This window comes from Nerophis ophidion, linkage group LG03 (assembly GCF_033978795.1).
Source record: "Nerophis ophidion isolate RoL-2023_Sa linkage group LG03, RoL_Noph_v1.0, whole genome shotgun sequence".
Taxonomy (NCBI): Eukaryota; Metazoa; Chordata; class Actinopteri; order Syngnathiformes; family Syngnathidae; genus Nerophis; species Nerophis ophidion.
Genome location: NC_084613.1, coordinates 62,860,444 through 62,886,282, shown reverse-complemented (window position 1 = coordinate 62,886,282; position 25,839 = coordinate 62,860,444). Strand labels below are relative to the sequence as shown.

General features: G+C 36.2%; 2 protein-coding genes across 8 annotated transcripts in view; one reads left to right on the top strand and one right to left on the bottom strand.

Annotated features, from left to right (window-relative positions):
- degs2 (delta(4)-desaturase, sphingolipid 2) overlaps nt 1-11,779 on the top strand; it is a 64,485-nt gene extending 52,706 nt beyond the window's left edge. For both annotated transcript variants that reach the window (XM_061895865.1, XM_061895864.1), the window contains exon 3: nt 11,115-11,779. In XM_061895865.1, coding sequence (XP_061751849.1) covers nt 11,115-11,258 — 144 coding nt within the window. In that variant the 3' untranslated portion in view covers nt 11,259-11,779. The remainder of the gene's footprint in view (nt 1-11,114) is intronic.
- Nucleotides 11,780-15,065: 3,286 nt separating this feature from the next.
- The window catches only part of evla (Enah/Vasp-like a), a 102,958-nt gene continuing 92,184 nt past the window's right edge, over nt 15,066-25,839 (bottom strand). For all 6 annotated transcript variants that reach the window (XM_061895858.1, XM_061895857.1, XM_061895859.1 and 3 more), the window contains 4 exons: nt 25,088-25,148; nt 24,953-25,010; nt 20,184-20,241; nt 15,066-16,206 (listed from right to left, as the gene is read on the bottom strand). In XM_061895858.1, coding sequence (XP_061751842.1) covers nt 16,169-16,206; nt 20,184-20,241; nt 24,953-25,010; nt 25,088-25,148 — 215 coding nt within the window. In that variant the 3' untranslated portion in view covers nt 15,066-16,168. The remainder of the gene's footprint in view (nt 16,207-20,183; nt 20,242-24,952; nt 25,011-25,087; nt 25,149-25,839) is intronic.

The window sequence follows — 25,839 nt, the reverse complement described above, 5'->3', positions numbered from 1 at the left end:
ATGATCCACTATAAGAAGTTGTTCAAATAAATAGTGTTTACAAAGTACAAAGAAGAATTATGAGAAATACTTTCAAAGTTATTGTAAATATGATATTTTTCATCTCAGTATATTAATAATGACTGATTTAATTCATTACATATTACAAAACTGTTGTATATACTAATTCACAGATGTTTTTTTTATTATAAAAATGTCAGTAAATGATGTATATATTTGTAAACGCTATGAAGTGGAAAAGGGGTAGAATTAAATAAGCTTTACTTCTTCCAGGGTTGCATCTTGTCCCCCGTACTGTTCATAATTGTCATAGACTTTGTCATATTCCCTACGGTGGCTGAGAAAGGTCACAACATTTGCAAATGGTCCGTCTGTAAAACTTTTCACGTTTACGTCGATTGTGTCCGTTTACTTTTTGTTGTTTTTCCACATCTGGCTCATAACATCAAACAATCGGAAAATTCCCATCATATCAATTCCTAGATATGGTCATAATTATTTTAAGTGCGCTACGCAGAATAAACACAACATTATTAATATTGCTACTACGGATACTTTGATCAAAAATTCCCTAAAACAGCCCACTACCTATAATATAGGTTTTTTAAACATAAGATCCCTGATAAAAAAAAATGTTTCTGCTGTTACCTCAGAAATTGCATGTTCGGATATTATGATTGTGGCTCAGAGATTTGTATGTAGATTATATTTATTTTCCATAACAAGCAGGATAACTTAAATACCCTGGCAGTGGTTGTAATAAGCTTAAATATTTGTATTTAAATTTTTGGAGTTGATTTTCATAAAATATGCTATTTAACTGCTACTGTTTAACAAGGACTGATTTGAATTGTGTTTGCACAACAAATGTTTTGGCGCTTTTGTTCATGTGGGAGAATATTCCAATAAAGGTGCACTACACACTACTTTTGAATTCATTATTGGGCTTTGCGTATACAATGCAGTTAATCGCGATTAATCAGAGAAATAGTGCGATTAACTTCGATTAAAATTTTTAATCGTTGCCCAGCCCTAATATATATATATGTGTATATATATATATATATATATATATATATATATATATATATATATATATATATATATATATATATATATATATATCTATCAGGGGTGTGGGAAAAAATCGATTCGAAATCGAATACGTTGTGCGATTCAGAATCGATTCTCTTTTTTTTTTCTTTTTCTTTTATCAATCCAACAAACCACTACACAGCAATACCATAACAATGCAATCCAATTCCAAAACCAAACCTGACCCAGCAACATTCAGAACTGCAATAAACAGAGCAATTGAGAGGAGACACAAACACGACACAGAACAAACCAAAAGTAGTGAAACAAAAATGAATTTTATCAACAACAGTATCAAGATTAGTTATAATTTCAGCATTGCAGTGATTCAAAATCCCTCATTGACATTATCATTAGACATTTATAAAAATTAAACAGAACAATAGTGTCACAGTGGCTTACACTTGTATCGCATCTCATAAGCTTGACAACACACTGTCCAATATTTTCACAATGATAAAATAAGTCATATTTTTGGTTCGTTTAATGGTTAAAACAAATTTACATTATCGCAATCAGTTGATAAAACATTGTCCTTTACAATTATAAAAGCTTTTTTTTTTTAATCTATTACTCTGCTTGCATGTCAGCAGACTGGGGTAGATCCTGCTGAAATCCTATGTATTGAATGAATACAGAATCGTTTTGAATCGGAAAAATATCGTTTTTGAATCGAGAATCGAATCGAATCGAAAAAATCGATATATTATCGAATTGTGACCCCAAGAATTGATGTAGAATCGAATCGTGGGACACCCAAAGATTTGCAGCCCTAATAAATATATATATATATATATATATATATATATTAGTGTTGTAACGGTACACAAAAACTTCGGTTCGGTACGTACCTCGGTTTAGAGGTCACGGTTCGGTTCATTTTCGGTACAGTAAGAAAACAACAAATATAAATTTTTTGGTTATTTATATACCAAATTTGAAAACAATGGCTTTGTGGGTGGGACAATGCTGGATGCTCACTGCTCGACAGATGCAGAAAGCAGAGCAGATTTTTAAGACTTTAGTTTACAAACTCGTTCGATACACCCTCGTACCGAACCGAAACCACCGTACCGAAACGGTTCAATACAAATACACGTACCGTTACACCCATAGTATATATACATATATATGTGTGTATATCTTTGGGTGTCCCATAATTCGATTCAATATCTATTCTTGGGGTCACGTTTCGATTCAAAATAAAAACATTTCCCGATTTAAAAGGATTCTCTATTAATTCAATACATAGAATTTCAGCAGGATCTACCCCAGTCTGCTGACATGCTAGCAGAGTAGTAGATTTTGTAAAAAGCTTTTATAATTGTAAAGGACAGTGTTTTATCAACTGATTGCAATAATGTAAATGTGTTTTAACTATTAAATGAACCAAAAATATGACTTATTTTATCTTTGTGAAAATATTGGACACAGTGTGTTGTCAAGCTTATGAGATGCGATGCAAGTGTAAGCCACTGTGACACTATTGTTCTTTTTTATTATTTGTAAAAATGTCTAATGATAATGTCAATGAGGGATTTTTAATAACTGCTATGCTGAAATTATAACTAATATTGATACTGTTATTGATAATCATTTTTGTTTCACTACTTTTGGTTTGTTCTGTGTTGTGTTTGTGTCTCCTCTCAATTGCTCTGTTTATTGCAGTTCTGAGTGTTGCTGGGTCAGGTTTGGTTTTGGAAGTGGATTGCATTGTTATGGTATTGCTGTGTAGTGGTTTGTTGGATTGATAATAAAAGATTTAAAAAAAAATCCATCCATCCATCCATTTTCTACTGCTTATTCCCTTTTGGGGTTGCGGGGGGCGCTGGCGCCTATCTCAGCTACAATCGGGCGGAAGGCGGGGTACACCCTGGACAAGTCGCCACCTCATCGATTTAAAAAAAAAAAGAGAATCGATTCTGAATCGTGCAACGCGAGAATCGCGAATCAAAATTCGAATCAATTTTTCCCACACCCCTAATGTGTGTGTGTGTGTGTATATATATATATATATATATATATATATATATAGATATATATATAGGGTTAGGGTTATATATATATACATATATATATATATATATATATATATATATATATATACACATTAGGGGTGTGGGAAAAATGTATTCGAATTTTGATTCGCGATTCTCGCGTTGCACGATTCAGAATCGATTCTGTTTTTTTTTTTAATCGATTTTTTTTCATACATATATATATACATGCATATATATATATATATATATATATATATATATACATATATATATATATATATATATATATATATATATATATATAAATTACAGTAATGACGCAATACTGCATACATAACTAAAGGAGCATTGTAGACATATTAATATTATTATAATTTAAATGTAACACATTTAGAATACATATTGTGCAATACTATTTACATTATAATAATAATAGATAATTTTAGATGTACAATCATTTTATGACCAAATTGTAGTGGAATTGTGAGGTGGCCAAATATTCCCACCTGTGGTTACAAGTCAGTAGCTGAACTTTGTACGTCGTGTGATGAAACTCAAACACTGCAGCAGAAAACCTGTTAGTCCAGGAATACTTTTTTACAAGATGACATGATTAACTAGCACTGCAGGGGAATCTATCTTTCTATTGGAAAAACTGGACAATCCTTTAAAACACTTTGACAAAGCACTACTTGTTGCATTTGCATATTACCTTTGTGTAGTCAAATGAGAGACCTTACACCTGCCCTTACATGTTGTACCAGCAAAAAAGAGACATAGTCTCGTTTAACCTCCACTTTAAGAAGTGATTACTGTGGTACCTCGATTTATGTTCTGAAAGGTACGAGGAAGACTCGACTGTACAAAAACTGAAGCAAGTTTTCCCTTAATATATAAGGTCAATCAATCAATCTGTTCCAATCAAAAATTTGAACACATTATATAGCGACTAAACATTTATATGCAGAAAACAAATGTACATTTAACTTCCCTTTTATCTTTTATTGAAGACTCTTCATGGTGATGGAAACGGAGGTTCGCAGTTTTGTTTGGCCCCATGGTGGATTATTTTGCAGTCAATAAAAAAAGATGAGACTGAGTTTGGCCACTCCATTATGTGGAATGATATCCGGGCAAACAGAGTAGTTTGGAGTGCATTAAAACCAAGGTGCTCCTTAGGCCCGGGTGATATGGCCTAAAAATTAAAACTCTATTTTTTATTTTTTTTTACAAACAATTGGATTTACAATTGTTTTCAGATTTTTTTCCCCCTACTTTTTAAAGAAACCAATGAATACAAATGACAAAGATAGTTCAAAACAAGTTTTGCTTTTATTTGATCAAAAACTATTAGATCAAAACGACACTGCATCTGGCTCTCAGCACAATTATAGTTTGAATAATAGTGCATTTTTTTAGACCAAATATAAACTGAACCTTAAAATACTTTTTTTATGGAATAATTTTAGAGAGCTAAATTAAGAGCTTTCTCTGGGAAGCAATACTTGAATAAAATACTTCTGTAAATAAGATGCTTATTATACATTGTATGTGAAAAATGAATCAAGTAAAACATTGAGAAGACAATAGTTTCAAGTAAGTCAAGTGGATAAACGCAGGCTTTAGTGATCGGTCTCCACTGTGCGTCTTTTTTATCATACAGTGTATCATCATCAGTGTTCAGAAAATTAATTTTAAAAAGCAGCTAATTATAGTTCCTTGTTACTTTACCAAAAAAGGTAATTGAATTAATAAAGGAATTACTCTTTCTTAAATGTACTGAATTACTAGGGAAAGTAAATGGGTTGTATTTGTATAGCACTTTTCTACCTTCAAGGTACTCATAGTGCTTTGACACTACTTCCACATTCACCCATTCACACACACATTCACACACTGATGGCGGGAGCTGCCATGCAAGGCCCTAACCACGACCCATCAGAAGCAAGGGTGAAGTGTCTTGCTCAAGGACACAACAGACGTCACGAGGTTGGTAGAAGGTGGGGGTCGAACCAGGAATCCTCAGGTTGCTGGCACGGCCACTCTCTCAACTGTGCCATGCAGTTGGGAGAGTGGAGATCACATTTTTTAAAACTTTCTCTGGAGGTACTTTTCCTCTATCGGTCTCGTGCCGGTATGTATCCCTAGATGGAGTTTACCACCCGCATTAATTACTTTCGCCGTAAAGTAATTAATGTGCTACTTTCAAATATCTGGCTAATGCAGTTGAGAGACGTTTATTGGCGTGGAGTGTGCGTGTGTGCACAGTGCATCATTTCAGGGCATTCAATCGATCGCAACTGGACTGTTTGGTTTGTCTTAGAAGACGTTTTGCTGCTCCATCAGTTTATCATAGACTTAGATTGGTCAGATCTAGTCTTATACTTAGATTGGTCAGATCTAGTCTTAGACTTGGATTGGTCAGATCCAGTCTTGGACTTAGATTGGTCAGATGTAGTCCAGCGGTTGGTGCTGTCACGCCAAATTTCTTCCCCCCTACAAAAACCTTCCGCCCGGAAGAAAATTGGCGTGACAGCCCCTCCAATGCCTGAAAGACCCCAATGAGGGCGTGACAATACCAAGTTATATGACTCTTAAGGGTTACAGCTGCAAAATTAGCAAAGCAAAAATAGCTTGAAAAGTTAGCATGCTGAAATGCTAATATTTTTTCCTCACCGTTAAGGGTTACAGCTGCAAAATTAGCGAAACAAAAATAGTTTGAAAGGTTAGCATGATGGAATGCTAATATTTTTTCCTCACCGTTATTTTTCACCTATGACAATCAGCCAATTATAATGCTTTTAAAACAGGCAGCTGTGTGGGCTGCTTTAAGGTCCTTCCACCCTCATTGGGGTTCTTCAGGCAGTTTCTTCCGGGGGGGAAGGTTCTTGTAGGAGGGAAGAAATTTGGCGTGACAGTGCCAAAACCCCAAATATTTATACTCCAAAAAACAGGAGGGTGTGCCTGGGCAAGAATGGTTTCGCCCTATTGTGGTGAGAAAAACAACTGTTTTGATGCAAACAAGCAATGCTAACTGTCAAAGCCAACGGCAGTCGTGAAGGGTCATTTCCCCTCAGTAGCATTGAGGTATTGTGTGGCAGAATGATCGACTGTGGATCGACTACTACCAGTTCTAAATAGTCGGGAGTCCCCCCTCCTCCACGTGAGCATTCCATTCAGTTTTAAACAAATGGCACGGCTAGCATTCTGGTCATCTTCGGTGACCAGAATGTTTTGAACTCCTGTTATTCGTTGGAGGCTAAATTGCAGAGTCTTTACGGAGTGGTCGAAAGAACAGTGTTGTATGTGGGAGACAAGTGAAGTGAATTATATTTATATAGCGCTTTTTCTCTAGTGACTCAAAGCGCTTTACATAGTGAAACCTAATATCTAAGTTACATTTAAACCAGTGTGGGTGGCACTGGGTGCAGGTGGGTAAAGTGTCTTGCCCAAGGACACAATGGCAGTGACTAGGATGGCGGAAGTGGAGAACGAACCTGCAAACCTCAATTTGCTGGCACGGCCGCTCTACCAACCGAGCTATACTGCTCCACAGGATGTGGTGTCGCAGATCACATCCTCTGTTCATGGATGGTTTTTCAACCTTAACATACAGGACTGTCTCAGAAAATTAGAATATTGTGATAAAGTCCTTTATTTTCTGTAATGAAACTAAAAACATGGAAATGTCATACATTCTGGATGCACTACCCATCAACTGAAATATTGCAAGCCTTTTATTATTTTAATATAGCTGATTATGGCAGACAGCGTAAGAAAACTAAAAAATCCTATCTCAAAAAATTATTATTTTTCCTCACACCAGGTAAAAAAACAAAACATTTACAACAGCAAAACAAAATCAAACATTTGAAAATGTCAATTAATGCACTCAGTACTTGGTTAGGAATCCTTTCGCATGGATTACAGCATCAATACGGCGTGGCATGGAGGCAATCTGCCTGTGGCATTGCTGAGGTGTTATGGATGCCCAGGATGCTTCACTAGCGGCCTTCAGCTCTTTTACATTATTGGGTCTGTTGTCTTTCAGCTTCTTCCTCACAATACCTCACAAATTCTCTATGGGATTTAGGTCAGGGGAGTTGGCAGGCCAATGGAGGACAGTAATGCCATGGTCAGTACACCAGTTACTGGTGGTTTTGGCACTGTGGGCAGGTGCCAGATCATGCTGGAAAATTAAATCATCATCTCCATAGAGCTTTACAACAGATGGAAGCATGGACACTCTTGGTACACAGCTGCATTGACTCTGGACTTGATGAAACACAGTGGACCAAAACCAGCAGCTGACATGGCTCCCCAAACAATTGCTGACTGTGGGAAAACACTGGATTTCATGCAACTTGGATTTTGCTCCTTTCCAGCCTTCCTCCAGACTATAGCGCCTTGACTTCCAAATGAAATACAAAATTTGCTTTCGTCTGAAAACAGGACTCAGGACCACTCTGCAACTGTCCGTCAGTCAGACGCTTCTTGCGTTGTCTTGAGTTCAGGAGTGGCTTGACCACTGGAATATGGCTATTGTAGCTGTATCTGTTGAAAAGCTCTATGGAGATGCACCAGTGTACTGTGTACGGTACTCTGGCACAGGACAATCCAGGACAGTAATGCCATGGTCAGTACACCGTACTGGCATTACATTACTGCCTGGCAATACTGTCCTTGATTGTCCTGCCAACTCCCCTGACCTGAACCCCATAGAGAATTTGTGGGGTATTGTGAAGAAGAAGCTGAAAGACACCAGATCCAATAATGCAAATGAGCTAAAGCATCCTGGGCATCCATAACACCTCAGCAATGCCACAGGCCGATTGCCTCCATGCCACACTGCATTGATACAGTAATCCGTGTCAAAAGATTTCCCAACCAGGTACTGAGTGCATTAATTGACATTTTTAAATGTTTGACTTTGTTTTACTGTTATAAATCTTCTTTTTTTTACTTGGTCTGAGGAAATATTCAAATTTTTTGAGATAGGCATTTTGATTTTTCCTAAGCTGTATGCCATAATCAGCAATATTAAAATAATAAAAGGCTTGCAATATTTCAGTTGATGTGTAATGGACCCAGAATGTATGACACGTTCATGTTTTTAGTTGCATTACAGAAAATAAAGGACTTTATCACAATATTCAAATTTTCAGAGACAGTCCTGTAGATGACTTCCCTCACTCCTCTTTCGTACCATTTGTGCTGCCTGTCCAGAATCTGTAAATGTTTGTTCTCTAAGGACTGCTGTTTCTCCCTGAGGTGCAGGTAGACAGCTGAGTCTTGGCCTCAAGAGTTTCCTCGTCTATGCTGTGCCATGTGTCAACTTAGTTGTTGTTTTGTTTCTCCAATATATGAATCAATGCATTCATCATTACACTGGATAGCATACACCAGATTGTTTTTGTGGGTGTGAGGTGTCCGGTCTTTGAAGTGTTGTGTTGGTTAAAAATTCTGAGTTTCTCAGATAGACCTAATACATATGGAATGACAATATATTTGCATATGTTACCTTTTTCCTCCTCATCCACTCTGTTCTTGTTATTTATGGAACTGGATGCACTTTTCCCACATGATCAGCTGGGGTAACCACAGGTTTTTAGGGCTTCCTTCAAAAGCCTATGCTCTTTCTCTTTGGCCTGTGGGCTGGTGGGAACATTATCAGCTCTGTGTTGTAGGGTTCTGATAACGCCCATTTTGTGTTCCAGTGTGTGGTGTGAGTCAAAAAGTAGGTATTCATCGGTATGTGTGGATTTTCGTTAAACCCCGACATGGAGGCCCCTGTTTTCTCCAATGTGGACATCACAGTTCAAAAAAGGCAACTTACTGTATTCGACATCCTCGTGTGTGAACTTGATGTTTTTGTCCACGATGTTAATGTGCTCGGTGAAGGCTTGAACTTCTTGGTTTCTGATTTTCACCCATGTGTCATCCACATATCTGTAGCAATGACTTGGTGTTGTTCCCTTAAAAGAGCTTGGAGTTCTCTTTTCTATGTTCTCTACGTAGAGGTTTACCACTTTTGGGGATACAGGTGATCCCATGGTATATGTATATGTACTGGCGAGCGATCTCTGAATCCGGGAACATATCTTTCACGGATTTGTTGAAAACATCCGCAAATGAGAATGGGATGTTGCTTGTTGCCATCTTTGTCTTGGCATAAGTTAAACCCTTGGGTCTCCATTTAGCAAGGTGGCCCATAATACTGGGCTGTGACCGGTGTTGCGTTGCCGCCGCTTTGTGCTTCTCTGACCGTTAATGAGTGACTATATCCATACAGCCACCGTGTTCAATGGAGAATTCTGATCTACAAAATTTGCAGGCAACATACCCCTTCCCCTTTGAGCTGTCCTGGATGAACTGAAATTCTTGGTTCCAATCATTTTGGAACTTGCAAGCATACTTCTTCTTCTTACTCGTCGTCGCCATGACTGTCTCTTCTTGGTTCTTCTGCTCCGTCTCCTTCTGGTTGTGTGTGCAGATGTGCATTCTCCAAAATCCGTAGCTGTTATAACGCTGTTTACATGGAGGCAAAGCGAACGTGACGACAGGCTGTCCTCACTCAGGTCTGGGTGTACCTTTAGAGACGCTTTGTTATGTTCAGTCATTTGTTCCACGCTTGTTGCCGCAAAACCAAAGTTCTGACAACACTCTTTTCTTTGGAACAAATTTTGGGCTAGGTGTGCCGGAAGTAAGGGGGAGGATGGAAGCTGCTGGGGGTAAATTGTATGCCTGACTAATACTAAAAAAAAAAAGTTTTTTTTTTTTTTTTTTTTAAGCCATCTGCAACATAAAACTTACAACTATTGATAAGATTGATACAGCACAAGCCTAGTAGTCCTCTATTATGTTTTCAGGAGCTGTATTCATTTGAGTTCTTCAAAATTTTGCTTTGTGTTTTTGATTACAACGCTGTTAGAATAGGACACAAAAAAAGTGTACCGTATTTTTCGGATTATAAATCGCACCGGCAGAAAATGCATAATAAAGAAGGAAAAAAAACATATACTTGTATAAGTCACACTCGAGTATAGGTCGTATTTTGGGGGGAAATTTATTTGATAAAATCCAACACCAAGAATAGACATTTGAAAGGCAATTTAAAATAATAAACAACAGGCTGAATAAGTGTACGTTATATGACGCATAAATAACCCACTGAGAAGGTGCCTGGTATGTTAACGTAACATATTATGGTAAGAGTCATTCAAATAACTATAACATATAGAACATGCTATACCTTTACCAAACAATCTGTCACTGCTAATCGCTAATCTGACTTTTTATAAGTTAGCGCCAATGTTGAAATGATCAGTTTTCATAGGTACGCAAGTAGTAGCAGGTAGCATCTTTTTTTTTTCACAATGCACTTGTCTCGACCCGCCCCCGCCAAATTTTCATTGGTTGACGTGTGTGTGTGTGTGCCTAGTCTCTTACGTGAATGAGATAAACAATATTATTTTGATATTTTACGGTAATGTGTTAATAATTTCACACATAAATCGCTCCAGAGTATAAATCGCCAAACTATGAAAAAAAAATTGCGATTTACAATCCAAAAAAATACGGTACACACTTTCTCCATTAGGAAATGTCCTGATGATTGAGGGAACCCCTCATGAAACAGATCTGTAGAGATGAAGTAGTCTTGTGATTTTTTCCCACACCTACATATATATATATATATATATATATGTATATATTATTGCACATTTTGCATTTTCCGCTGATGAAAAGGTTAATTTTGACCAAAAAAAAGGGCAGGAAATGTTAAAAAAATAATAATGTAATAATAATATATCTGAAGTTAAGATTTTAAGTGTTAAAAGTAAAAGGCAATATAAATTTATTACGGACTTCTAATAGTGTGTCCTTTTGGAACCTAAGTGTCTAGTCAAAGTGTGAACTCATCAGGGTGTTCATACTTTTATAGTTAAAGTGTTGATTGTGTTCTTCCCACCTGGTCTTCCCTGGTAATGACTGGTCACTTCTCCCTGGGGGTTGCAGGTGAAGCAGATTGCAGCCGAATATTACGACTGTTTGCCCCAACACACGTCCTGGATCCGGGTCTTGTGGGACTTTGTGTTCGACGACAGCATCGGTCCGTACGCCCGGGTCAAGCGGGACTACACTCTGGGCAGGCAGGAGTAGACTGAGCCTGGAAAACCGCTGCAGGAATGTGATTTTTTTTTTTTTTACCGTGGTTTGCACGCTATTGTCCTTTTTTTTTTGATAATCAACGGCAACATTTCATCCCTTCTGAGCGCAGATGATCGCTTCCTGTCCTGCAAATCCAGATGACAAATATTAGTCCGGTCTTTTACATTTTCATCCATTCCGTTCAACAATGTGTTCAAAGACGGCCTAAAAATGCACTGTTTTGTCTCAGTGTTCTTTTTTATGTTTGTTTACGGTCACCATGGGAACCATGTTTCTTCCTTTGCTCTGTTAGTTGTTTGTCCTCCATCAAGATAAGCTTGTGACAACTTTGAATGCAAAAAGAAGCGGAGATCACAAGAGTCCCTGAAACGTTTCATATGAAGGCCAAATGGGATTGAATGAAACCTTTGGGCTTGACGTAACGCGACTGCAGGGCACTCACTATTGACCTTTCATCCACTTTGCTCATATTTAAATGTACAAATAATAAATATCTTTACAATACCATCAAACATGTCGTCTTTGTTTACCTCATTTAGATCAGCACAATCCATACTGTCTGAATAGTCCCATACAGTGGGGCAAAAAAGTGTTTAGTCAGCCACCGATTGTGCAAGTTCTCCCACTTAAAATGATGACAGAGGTCTGTAATTTTCATCATAGGTACACTTCAACTGTGAGAGACAGAATGGGAAAAAAAATCCAGGAATTCCCATTGTAGGAATTTTAAAGAATTTATTTGTAAATTATGGTGGAAAATAAGTATTTGGTCAACCATTCAAAGCTCTCACTGATGGAAGGAGGTTTTGGTTCAAAATCTCACGATACATGGCCCCATTCATTCTTTCCTTAACACGGATCAATCGTCCTGTCCCCTTAGCAGAAAAAAAGCCCCAAAGCATGTTTCCACCCCCATGCTTCACAGTAGGTATGGTGTTCTTGGGATACAACTCAGTATTCTTCTTCCTCCAAACACGACGAGTTGAGTTTATACAAAAAAGTTCTATTTTGGTTTCATCTGACCACATGACATTCTCCCAATCCTCTGCTGTATCATCCATGTATCCATTTTGGTATAAACTCAACTCGTCGTGTTTGGAGGAAGAAGAATACTGAGTTGCATCCCAAGAACATCATACCTACTGTGAAACATGGGGTGGAAACATCATGCTTTGGGGCTATTTTTCTGCTAAGGGGAAAGGGACGATTGATCCGTGTTAAGGAAAGAATGTATCGTGAGATTTTGAGCCAAAACCTCCTTCCATCAGTGAGAGCTTTGAATGGTTTACCAAATACTTATTTTCCACCATAATTTACAAATAAATTCTTTAAAATTCCTACAATGTGAATTCCTGGATTTTTTTTCTCTTTCTGTCTCTCACAGTTGAAGTGTACCTGTGATGAAAATTACAGACCTCTCTCATCATTTTAAGTGGGAGAACTTGCACAATCGGTAGCTGCCAATTTTTTTTTTTGCCCCACTGTGTATACAAAGCATGGAAACAGGAGTTCAGAACATTCAGAAACACACACACCAACGAATTAAACTGACAACAGTTCAACTCAAAAGTGTTCAAACTCTCGCTACATTTTGACTGTAAAGGATGATTTATTTTTTTCAATCTTTTGGCTGGAAATTACAACTTTATTTTTTAAATCTAACTTATACACTATTGTGCTTTTACAGCTTTGAAAATGTTTGTCTTGTAAAATAAAGAATACCCAATTAAAAAATAATAAACCCAAGAAACAATTTGATTAAATAAAATAATTGAACATGTTTTTCACATTTTGATCAAATCATCAACAGAACATGAAATGCATGTTGATTAAAAAACTTACTTAAGTAAACCCAAACTTAGAAGAATCCTTTAGAATGATAATAACATATGGGATTTCTTAGGGGGGGAGTAAAAAACAATAAATGTTGTTCTAATTGTTTTAATAATAACTTTAGTCTTTTATTATCTGTGTTGTGTTGTTACCAGCTCAAAGATAAAACTACCATATTGACCTGGAAACAAGCCAAGTAGTTCCATATTTGGGATCCAGAGCTTTTCTTACTTAAAAAATCCCTTTAACACATAACTGTGGCCAGAGCAGGAATCATTTCGAGTCGTACTTGTGTCAACGATTGAAAATAAGAGACATTTTGCAGAAAATAATAAAACATAATAAGCTCTCTTATTTTGTCATTTCTACAACAGACGGGTTGCCAGATCATCTTATACTTTGATCTAAACCAACATCAAGTCAGAGCTTTTCTTCCAGTTCATAAAGAAATGGCTATTCAGATGGGCTAGACCAGGGGTCGGCAACCCAAAATGTTGAAAGAGCCATATTGGACCAAAAATACAAAAACAAATCAGTCTGGAGCCACAAAAAAATTAAGTCATATTACATACAGATAGTGTGTTGTGAGATATAAATTGAATAAAAGGACTTAAAGGAAACTAAATGAGCTCAAATATAGCAACAAATGAGGCATAATGATTCAATATGTACATATGGCTAGCCTAAATAGCATGTTAGCATCGATTAGCTTGCAGTCACGCAGGGACCAAATGTGTCTGATTAGCACTCCACACAAATCAATAACCTCAACAAAACTCACCTTTGTGCATTCACGCACGTTAAAAGTTTGATGGACAAAATGAGACAGAAAAAAAGTGGCATAAAACACGTCCTAGAAAGTCGGAGAAAGTTGTACATGTAAACGAACTACTGTGAGTTCAAGGACCGCCAAATTGAGTAGGAAAAAACGGCGCTTGCCAAATACTCGAATCAGTGAAGCATGTTTAATATAAACAGTGTGTTTCATAACAATTAATAAGGTTTGTCATGTTTGTCCTCCTGCAGAAACCACATTAAAACAAAAAATATATTTATTTCCCTTCGTTTTTTTTCTTCTTCCATTTTTCATACATTTTTGAAAAAGCTCCAGAGAGCCACTAGGGCGGCGCTAAAGAGCCGCATGCGGGTTGCCGACCCCCGGGCTAGGGCATAAATCCTTGGCCATATTTGTCTTAGGGGAAATTATGGCCCTAAATGTACAGTAAACAACTGAAACAGAGAAAGGACACACTACTTTAGTTGTGTTTTCGTCCAAAGTGTACATGCAGATCAGGGGTGTCCACACTGTTTCCACTCAGGGCCACATATTGAAACGTCAAAATACGCCTTATAAGAAAAACAACAAAAAGTAAACATTGTCAGTGTAAGCGACAAAGTGTATTACCGTATTTCCTTGAATTGCCGCAGGACATATAGTACGCGCCTGTCTTGAATTACAGCCGGGTCAAACTCGCTTCCCAAAATAATTAGCGCATGCTTAGTATTACTGCCTGGTCAAACTCGTGACATCACGAGTGACACTTCCCCTGTCATCATTTTCAAAATAGAGGAGGCTGATTTCAATACCGGTAATTTGAAATCGCATAAAGGGAAGAAGATGAAGAGCTATTCAGTAGGATTTAAGGTCCAAGCTTACATCACACTCAAATTTTTACTGCATACCTTTGGTAAGTGCCGGAGTGAGTAGAGGTTTTAAAATATATGGCGCATGCTTACTTTTACCGCATGCCTTTGGTAAGCGCAGGAGTGAGAAGAGGTTTTAAATTAATTAGCGCCCCGGCGGCAATTCAAGGAAATACGGTATTAGCCGAATCAGTGGTTCTCAAACCTTTTCACCAAGTACCACCTCAGAAAACACTTAACTCTCCAAGTACCCCCGTAATGTCCAACACTATAATACAGTAGCGTAGCCGGCCTAAGTAATCATTAAAAACAAGGCAGCGGTTTTATTTAACAAGTATATTTATTCTTTTTAGCCACTAACATGACAGCAACATTAACACTGAATATAAGAAAATAAAACACTGTACTTTAATCAAGTGACTTTTTGGCATACCACTAGTAATACACCTACCAGTTTGAGAATCACTGGCCTACAGTATCAAAATGTCAGCCTTTTGTCACCACAATCATTTATTCTTACACTTTTTTTTTTCCCATTTGTGGGTTTGATTTATATTTCTCGGGCCAACAAATGTCTCCTGGGCCGCACTTTGGACACCCCTGATGCAGATGTTATAAGGATTGTCGCGGCATTTCCAAACACGATGCGTTCGAGTGTTGCAGAAAAATCAAACACTGGAGTTTTGTTTAAATGTTCTTTTTTTTTTACCTCCATTTCTGTTTTGTAGATTTAAATGAGAATGTGGCTTGAGAGTAAGCCCAACTTTGTTTATTGCCAGACACTTTTTTTTAAAATCCTTTACTCTGCTACCATTTTGAGCAACATGTCTCACACACGCACGCACGCACACACACACACACACACACGAAGTCTGCATGGAAACTAACCAGGAGAACAAATGCAGCATCTTTTTGTCATAGAAATAAATAAACTGATAAGAAGGTTCATGCATCACAAACATAAATGGAGAAACAAACTTTTGTTAAAAAAAAATATTAAAAAAAATATCCAGCTGATGAATTCCCATTTAGGACTTAGTGGAAAATGTATTTTCAGTGGAAGTAATATTAGTTTTTTTTTGCCACTTGACACCAGTTTGATCATTTTGTGCTTGTTTGGGATGAAGTGAAGCAAACAACGCACGTTTCTTTTTGTCCTTCCTCGTCCGCACAACTTTGAAATAAAACAGTACAAACTTAAAAAAGTAAGGAGGGAAAAGAAGCGGCAACAGTGGGCGTAGTGAGTCTTGCACCACACCCAAGGTCATCTTCATCACTTCCTCCTCAGCTGTCCAGCAGACTCCCATGTCAACACAAGGTCTGTGTGACGCAGCGGCGGTGTCACGCAAACATTGAGAGGACATTCCTGAAGGGGTCAGCATCTGTCTTTTTCTCGGCTCCTCCCACGTGTCACTCAGGCGGGATTAAGATGTGCCGATTCGCCCAATTTCTTGTCTGATGGCTGCCGGGACAAAAGGCAAAGTGTGAACACTTCCTGCTTCCTGCGACATATGAAAATACAAGACTGGAAAACATGTCAGCTATTTAATATGTGGACCAGTTTGATGATGTCATCATGTTACATCACGAGAGTTGGAGTCAATAAGGTTTGTGGATAATTGCAGGTGAACTTTGACCTTAGTTCGAGGACCAATTGTGTGTTTTCGGGTGTGAATGTGTGTGTTGTAAAAAACACACACACCATTTGTGTTTCCACAGAAGAAGAAGAGTGTGGTGATGACCATAGAACCACAAACGCTTATTTCATATCAGACATTTGCAGAATTAGGACTTTAAAATTATTCTAAAATTGACCTTTTTTGTACATTTGAGAGAATGAAAACCAAGAAAAGACAAAAACATTTCATGGTTTGCACTTTTTAATATCAGTCAGCATGCTTATCAAGTACTACTGTGTGATATTAACACTGTACTATTGTAATACTGTATCTTGGTCTTGTTTGATGGTAATACCATATTATAGTAATACTGTATCACAGTGATATTGCATCCTAGCAATACTGTATCTAAGTCATTTTACGTCATAGTAATTTGAATCTTAGCAATACTGTATCATAGTAATAGCACAGCATGATATTGTATCTTTGTAATACCGTATCATTGTATTGCCATGTTATAGTAAATAATAATAATAATAATGGATTAGATTTTATATCGCGCTTTTCTATTATATACTCAAAGCGCTTACAGTAATACCATATACTAGTAATACTGTATCTTAGTAATATTGTAACTTCAAAACAATCGCAATACAATATTTAAGTAAAAACATAACAGCATCACAGTAATACTGTATCACAGTAATCTATCATAGTATTCCACTATGACAGTAATCTATCATAGTGGAATACTATGATGCTGTATTACTACTTATCGTAGTAATACAGCATCATAATATCACCACATCATAGTAATACTGTATCACATATTTTTATTTTCCTGAAGGAACTCTCCTGAAGGAATCAATAAAGTACTATCTATCTATCTATTACCATATCATACAATACTGTATAATAGAAATACTGTATCACAGTAATCTATCATAGTATTCCGCATCATAGAAACTGTTGTATAATACAGTATCATACAATACAGCATATTAGTAATACTGTATCATAGTAATGTATTATATAACATTGTATAATAGTAATACACTAACTTAGTAATCCCCACATTATATGAAACCGTATCATAATACCACTTTGTAGAAATGCTATAGCATAGTATTACTGTAGTAAAGTAATACAACATAATAGTAATACTGTCAAAGCAATACCACATAACAGTAATAAAACATCAAATACTGTAGTAATACCACATCATAATACTGTCATAAATACCAATAACACTTATAAAACATCAAAGTAATACTGTAGTAAAGTAATACCACATATCAGTAATAAAACATCAAAGTAAAACTGTAGTAAAGTAATACCACATCAAAATAATAATGTCGTAAAGTAATACCACACAACAGTAATAAAACATCAAAGTAATACTGCAGTAAAGTAATACCACATAACAATAATAAAACATCAAAGTAATACAGTGGTAAAGTAATACCACATAACAGTACTAAAACATCAAACTAATACTGCAGTAAAGTAACACCACATTGTAGTATTACTGTGGTAAAGTAATACCACATCATAGTAATAAAACAAAGTAATACAGTAGTAAAGTAATACCACGTAACAGTAATAAAACAAAGTACTACTGCAGTAAAGTAATACCACATCATAGTATTACTGTAGTAAAGTATTACCACATAGTAATATTGTAGCATATAATATTGTATTATAGTAACACCACATCATAGTAATAATATAGTGAAGTAATACCACATCAAAGTAATGTAGTATTACTGTGGTAAAGTAATACCACATCATAGTTATACTGTCGTAAAGTAATACCACATAACAGAAATAAAACATCAAAGTAATACTGTAGTAAAGTAATACCACATAACAGCAATAAAACAAAAGTAATACTTTACTGAAGTAATACCACATAACAGCAATAAAATATGAAAGCAATACTGTAGTAAAGTAATACCACATAACAGTAATAAAACATTAAAGTAATACAGCAGTAAAATGATACCACATAACAGTAATAAAACATAAAAGTAACACTGCAGTAAAGTAATACCACATATTATTGTAGTAAAGTAATACCACATCATAGTATTACTGTAGTAAAGTAATACCACATCATAGTAATACTGCAGTAAAGTAATACCACATAGTAATACTGTAGCATATAATATTGTATCATAGTAACACCACATAATAGAATTGTAGTAAAGTAATACCACATCATAGTGATACTGTAGTAAAGTAATACCACATAACAGTAATAAAACATCAAAGTATACCGTAGTAAAGTAATACCACATAACAGTTATAAAACATAAAAGTAATACCGCAGTGAAGTAATACCACATAGTGTTACTGTAGTAAAGTAATACCACATAGTAATACTGTAGTAAAGTAATACCACATAGTATTACTATAGTAAAGTAATACCACATAGTAATACTGTAGTAAAGTAATACCACATAGTATTACTATAGTAAAGTAATACCACATAATAATACTGTAGCATATAATATTGTATCTTGGTAATACCACATCATAGTAATACTGTAGTAAAGTATTACCACATCATAGTATTACTGTAGTAAAGTATTACCACATCATAGTATTACTGTAGTAAAGTATTACCACATCATAGTATTACTGTAGTAAAGTAATACCACATAGTAATGCTGTAGCATATAATATTGTATCTTGGTAATACCACATCATAGTAATACTGTAGTAAAGTAATACCACATCATAGTAATACTGTAGTAAAGTATTACCACATCATAGTATTACTGTAGTAAAGTAATACCACATAGTAATGCTGTAGCATATAATATTGTATCATAGTAATACCACATCATAGTAATACTGTAGTAAAGTAATACCACATAGTAACACCACATCATAGTAATACTGTAGTAAAGTAATACCACATCATAGTATTACTGTAGTAAAGTAATACCACATCATAGTATTACTGTAGTAAAGTAATACCAGATCATAGTAATACTGTAGTAAAGTAATACCACATTAAAGTAATGGAGTAAGGTAATACCACATCATAGTAATACTGTAGTAAAGTAATACCACATTATAGTATTACTGTAGTAAAGTAATACCACATCATAGGAATACTGTAGTAAAGTAATACCACATCATAGCAATACTATAGTAAAGTAATACCACATTAAAGTAATGGAGTAAAGTAATACCACATCATAGTAATACTGTAGTAAAGTAATACCACATCATAGTATTACTGTAGTAAAGTAATACCACATCATAGCAATACTGTAGTAAAGTAATACCACATTAAAGTAATGGAGTAAATACCACATCATAGTAATACTGTAGTAAAGTAATACCACATCATAGTAATACTGTAGTAAAGTAATACCACACAATACTGTAGCATATCTGCACTTTATATACTTATGCATTTTAAATGAAGCTGCTAAAATACTGCAAGTTGACCACCCACTGATTTGTAACTCACATTCCATCTATGTATTCTACTTGTGTTGTAAACTGCCTATCATTATGTCATTTCAATACTGTTGTGTATTTTCAATCCTGTGTCATTTTAGTTGTGGATGTTAGATGCGCCATAAAATACTACAGATGGAAATTAGCGTGGTGCTAAATCTGGTGCAGCCACCTTCTTAATGTAACTGCACATTGTCCTTCAAATAAACCAAAAAAAAGAAAAAAGAAATGTATCATATCAGAGTAATACCCCATCATAGTAATACTGTAGTAAAGTAACATCACATCAATTTAATACTGTAGTAAAGTAACACCACATCATAGTAATACTGTAGACTCTTACCATTGATGATTTCATCTTTCACTTTATGTAACTCGCGTATAACTTCATCCAAAATTTCCTGCAAGGAAAGATGATGTTATGGTTAAAAAGGGCACATGTGTGCAGACTACACATTAGCAAATGTGACACAAAACAATTCAAATTGATTGTACAATTATCCCACATGTGCTCCATATTTTACATTACGTAGTACATCTGCACACACATATACATACATACACACACATACTAATATATATATATATATATATATATATATATATATAAACCCCATCTCCATATGAGTTGGGAAATAGTGTTAGATGTAAATATAAACAGAATACAATGATTTGCAAATCCTTTTCAACCCATATGAATGCACTACAAAGACAACATATTTGATGTTCAAACTCATAAACTTTTTTTTTTGCAAATAATAATTAACTTAGAATGTCCTGGCTGCAACACGTGCCAAAGTAGTTGGGAAAGGGCATGTTCACCACTGTTAAATCACCTTTTTTTTTTAAACAACACTCAATAAACGTTTGGGAACCGAGGAAACTAATTGTTGAAGCTTTGAAAGTGTAATTCTTTCCCATTCTTGTTTTATGTAGAGCTTCAGTCGTTCAACAGTCCGGGGTCTCCGCTTTCGTATTTTACGCTTCATAATGCGCCACACATTTTCGGTGGGAGACAGGTCTGGACTGCAGGCGGGCCAGGAAAATACCCGCACTCTTTTTTTACGGAGCCACGCTGTTGTAACACGTGCTGAATGTGGCTTGGCATTGTCTAGCTGATATAAGCTGAAAAATACGGCGCTTAGATGGCAGCATATGTTGTTCCAAAACCTGTATGTACCTTTCAGCATTAATGGTGCCTTCACAGATGTGTAAGTTACCCATGCCTTGGGCACTAATACACCCCCATACCATCACAGATGCTGTTTTTTAACTTTGCGTCGATAACAGTCTGAATGATTCGCTTCCCCTTTGGTCCAGATGATACAATGTCGAATATTCCAAAAACAATTTGAAATGTGAACTCGTCAGACCACAGAACACTTTTCCACTTTGCATCAGTCCATCTTAGATGATCTCAGGCCCAGAAGCCGGCGGCGTTTCTGGATGTTGATAAATGGCTTTCGCTTTGCATAGTAGAGCTTTAACTTGCATTTACAGATGTAGTGACGAACTGTATTTAGTGACAGCGTTTTCTGAAGTGTTCCTGAGCCCATGTGGTGATATCCTTTAGAGATTGATGTTGGGTTTTTGATACAGTGCCGTCTGAGGGATCGAAGGTCACGGCCATTCAATGTTGGTTTCCGGCAGAGCGGCTTATGTGGAGTGATTTCTCCAGATTCACTGAACGTTTTGATGAAATTATAGACTGTAGATGTTGAAATCCCTCAATTTCTTGCAATTGCATTTTGAGAAACATTGTTCTTAAGCTGTTTGACTATTTGCTCACGCAGTTGTGGACAAAGGAGTGTACCTCGCCCCATCCTTTCTTGTGAAAGACTGAGCATTTTTTGGGAAGCTGTTTTTATACCCAATCATGGCACCCACCTGTTCCCAAATAGCCTGCACACCTGTGGGATGTTCCAATTAAGTGTTTTATGAGCATTCCTAAACTTTATCAGTATTTATTGCCACCTTTCCCAACTTCTTTGTTACGTGTTGCTGGCATCAAATTCTAGTTAATGATTATTTGCAAAAAAAAAAGTTCATCAGTTTGAACATCAACTATGTTGTCTTTGTAGCATATTCTACTGAATATGGGTTAAAAATTATTTGCAAATCATTGTATTCTGTTAATATATACAGCAAACACAATTTCCCAAATCTTATGGAAACGGAATTTGCACACACACGTCTTTGCAGCTGCTTTACTTGACTTTTTTAACAAACTGCATCCAAACACTGCCGTCTGTGCCCTAAATAAGATAAATACAAATGTGTTTTAATTTAGCAATGTTTATCTGATTGTATATTACATAAATACAATTCAAACTACCTTAAACATTGTAAAAAATAAAATAAAAAAGCGTTTCTTGCTTGTATGTGCTTCCTAACATGATGAAAGTAAATGGGGTCCACAAGCAAGAGACCTAGTTGTCAAAGACATGAAGGATCTAGGCAAATATTAAAACTGCCACCAACAACAAAAATGATCATGGTGTCTGACGTAAAACAAATATTGACATTCAACTCTCTTCAATAACGATAAAAAAAAGGTTGTTGAAGGGATTTCAGAACCTTTAACATATGTCAGCAACCTATCATTTCAAACAGGGAAATTCCCAGATAAAATGAAAATAGCAAAAATGGAACTGATTTATAAAACTGAAGACAAACACCAGTTTACAAACTACAGACCTGTTTCTCTACTTCCATAATTTTATAAAATTATTTAAAAACTATTTAACAGGTTGTATAAATCGTACATAAAAATTTAACAATCACAGACAACCAAGGCAGATACAGAGCCAACATTTCCACATCAATGGCATTAATCGAAATAACAGAAGAGATCACAAATGCAATAGATAGTAAACAGTGTGCAGCAGCAGTGTTTATGGATTCAACAAAAGCATTCGACACAATTAATCATAATATCTTAATAAACAAATTTGATCGGTATGGCATCAAAGGGTTGGTCTTGAACTGGGTAAGAAGCTACTTAACCAACAGAAGCAGTACGTGAGGATAGGCGAACACACGTCTACAGAGCGGAATGTATTTTGTGGTGTACCTCAGGGATGAATACTGGGACCAAAATTGTTCAATTTTTATAAAAAAGACATTTGTAAATTTACAAAGGACTTAAAGTTAGTATTATTTGCAGATAATACATCTGTGTTTTGTTCAGGAGAAAACACACTGAAGCTAATACAAATAATAAATTACAAATTAAAAATATGGTTTGACAAAAACAGACTACATTTGAATGTCAGTAAAACTAAAATAATGCTATTTGGTAACAGTAGAAGGAAAAGTCAAACACGAATACAAATAGACGGAGTAAATATTGATAGAGTAAAAGAAAACACATTTTTGGGTGTACTAGTAGAAGATACAATGAACTGGAAACCTCATGTAAAAATATACAACATGAAGTAGCAAGAAATACATCAATAATGAATAAAGAAAATATGTTCTAGACCAAAAATCACTTCATATTCTCTACTGCTCGCTAGTGTTACCACATCTGAGTTATTGTGTAGAAATATGAGGAAACAACTACAAACGTGCGCTTCATTCACTAATTGTGTTAAAAAAAAAAAAAATCAATTCAAATAATAAATAATGTTGGATATAGAAAACATACAAACACTTTATTTATTGAATCACAAATATTGAAATTCAACGACTAAAATTATGTACAAAGCAAACTATAACCTGCTACCAAACAATTTACAACAATTCTTCTCAACAAAAGAGGAGCAATATAACCTTAGAGGAAAATCCAATTTAAACCATTTGTATGCTTGTACAACACTTAAGACCTTTGGCATATCTGTAAGTGGAATTCAATTATGGAATGGATTAAGCAAAGAAATCAAACAAAGCACCAATATGATTCAGTTTAAGAGACTGTTCAAATTACAAGTGTTCACAAAGTACAAAGAACAATTACCGGTATGATGGACATTTTGAACTTTTAAAAAAAAGTTAGATGATTATTTATGTATTTATTTGTTTACTTATTATGTATTTATTTGTTCACTGTTCTGTTACACAGAACAAGGAAACAGGATAACATTGCTATGATATTAAAAAGGGTAGGATTAAATGAGATCGGCTTCTTTCTACTCCTTTTTGGACGTGCTGAAATGAAACTACTGGAAATATGTGATGCATTACATTGTAATTGTATTGAATGCGTATTCGAAATAAACTAAAACTGAACTGCGTTGAGATGGCAACTTGTCCAGGGTGTACCCCGCCTTCCGCCCGAATTCAGCTGAGATCGGCTCCAGCACCCCTGTGACCCCGAACGGAACAAGCGGTAGAAAATGGATGGATGGATGACCTGAACCAATAATAATAATAATTTCAGTCCGTCATCCATCCATCCATTTTCTACCGCTTGTCCATTTTTGGGGTTGCGGGGGGTGCTGGAGCCTATCTCAGCTGCATTCGGACGGAAGGGGGCGTACACCCTGGACAAGTCGCCACCTCATCACAGAGCCAACACAGATAGACAAGATTCACAGAAAGGTTTTATTATTGACATATTTAAGTTACTCCTTATCCCAACTTATTTAGTTCAAATTCAGGCATCAGCCCAATCTCTGGGTTTTCATAGTATTTTCCATAACAAGTCACATGGTTCACAGGAAGTTCCATCATTCAAATCCTCTGCAAAAAGGACCTTTATCTTTCTGGTTATTCCACTATTAACTGTATGGTTCGATTCACAGTACAGTCTTTCGGCCATTTTCTGTTTGAAATACTAGTTTTTGTTGAATTACTGTATTGTGCCAAGAGTCAACATCCCTTTAGCACAAGTACTATTTGGCTATCATTCCTGATGTTGCTATTTCTCGGCTAAAACAACTTAACTCCTGTTACTTTCAATCCATCTTAAAAGTGAAATCAAGATGGCTGACATGGACCAATACACATTTAGACAAGTTTAATATATTTGTTATCAGATTTAGAGTTGGAAAAACACCAACCATTTCGGTTTGAGAAAGTCCCACAATGCAACGCCAAGATTTTGATATGGTTACATAAAGAAAACATGTACATATTCCCACAACAACCTAAAGAGAGGAGAGTACTAACCTGTTTCATCCTGTCAAATTCTGTGTCTGAGTCACTGGTGCTGCCAATAGGTCTCACTCTACAAGGCAGGAGGACGAGGACTGTTATTACTAAAAGGTGTGCACTGCTAATTGACTACACATGTTGCTCTCACACCTGGAGACCAGTGAGGACTTCTCTGCAGAGTTGGATCTCTCCCACGGCTTCTTCAAAGCATCTGCCAAGGAAAGAAAAATGGTTTGTAACACTTTTTTCCAGCTTGAAATCGTATCCAAGAGGAGACTAGGGGCAGCAAGACATCCAACATTTGCAGCAAAGTGGAGACCGTGACTTGAGTGGAGCTGGACGACAAAACCACGAGTTGCCAGAGAGCATTAGTAGGAAGGACCCGCCAACACCAACTAAAAAGCAGGCTTGATTAACCTTGCAGCTGGGGTACTTGTTTCTAGTGTTACCTGGCAGAATTCAAACTGTAAATCCCGCCCCCCACTCTGTGCACATTGCTGACAGTCCCTCCCAGCCTCCTCCTCTCTGGAAGTGCCCACACATACAGTGGGGCAAAAAAGTATTTAGTCAGCCACCGATTGTGCAAGTTCTCCCACTTAAAATGATGACAGAGGTCTGTAATTTTCATCTTAGGTACACTTCAACTGTGAGAGACAGAATGTGGGAAAAAAAATCAAGGAATTCATATTGTAGGAATTTAAAATAATTTATTTGTAAATTATGGTGGAAAATAACCATTCAAAGCTCTCACTGATGGAAGGAGGTTTTGGCTCAAAATCTCACGATACATGGCCCCATTCATTCTTTCCTTAACACGGATCAATCGTCCTGTCCCCTTAGCAGAAAAACAGCCCCAAAGCATGATGTTTCCACCCCCATGCTTCACAGTAGGTGTGGTGTTC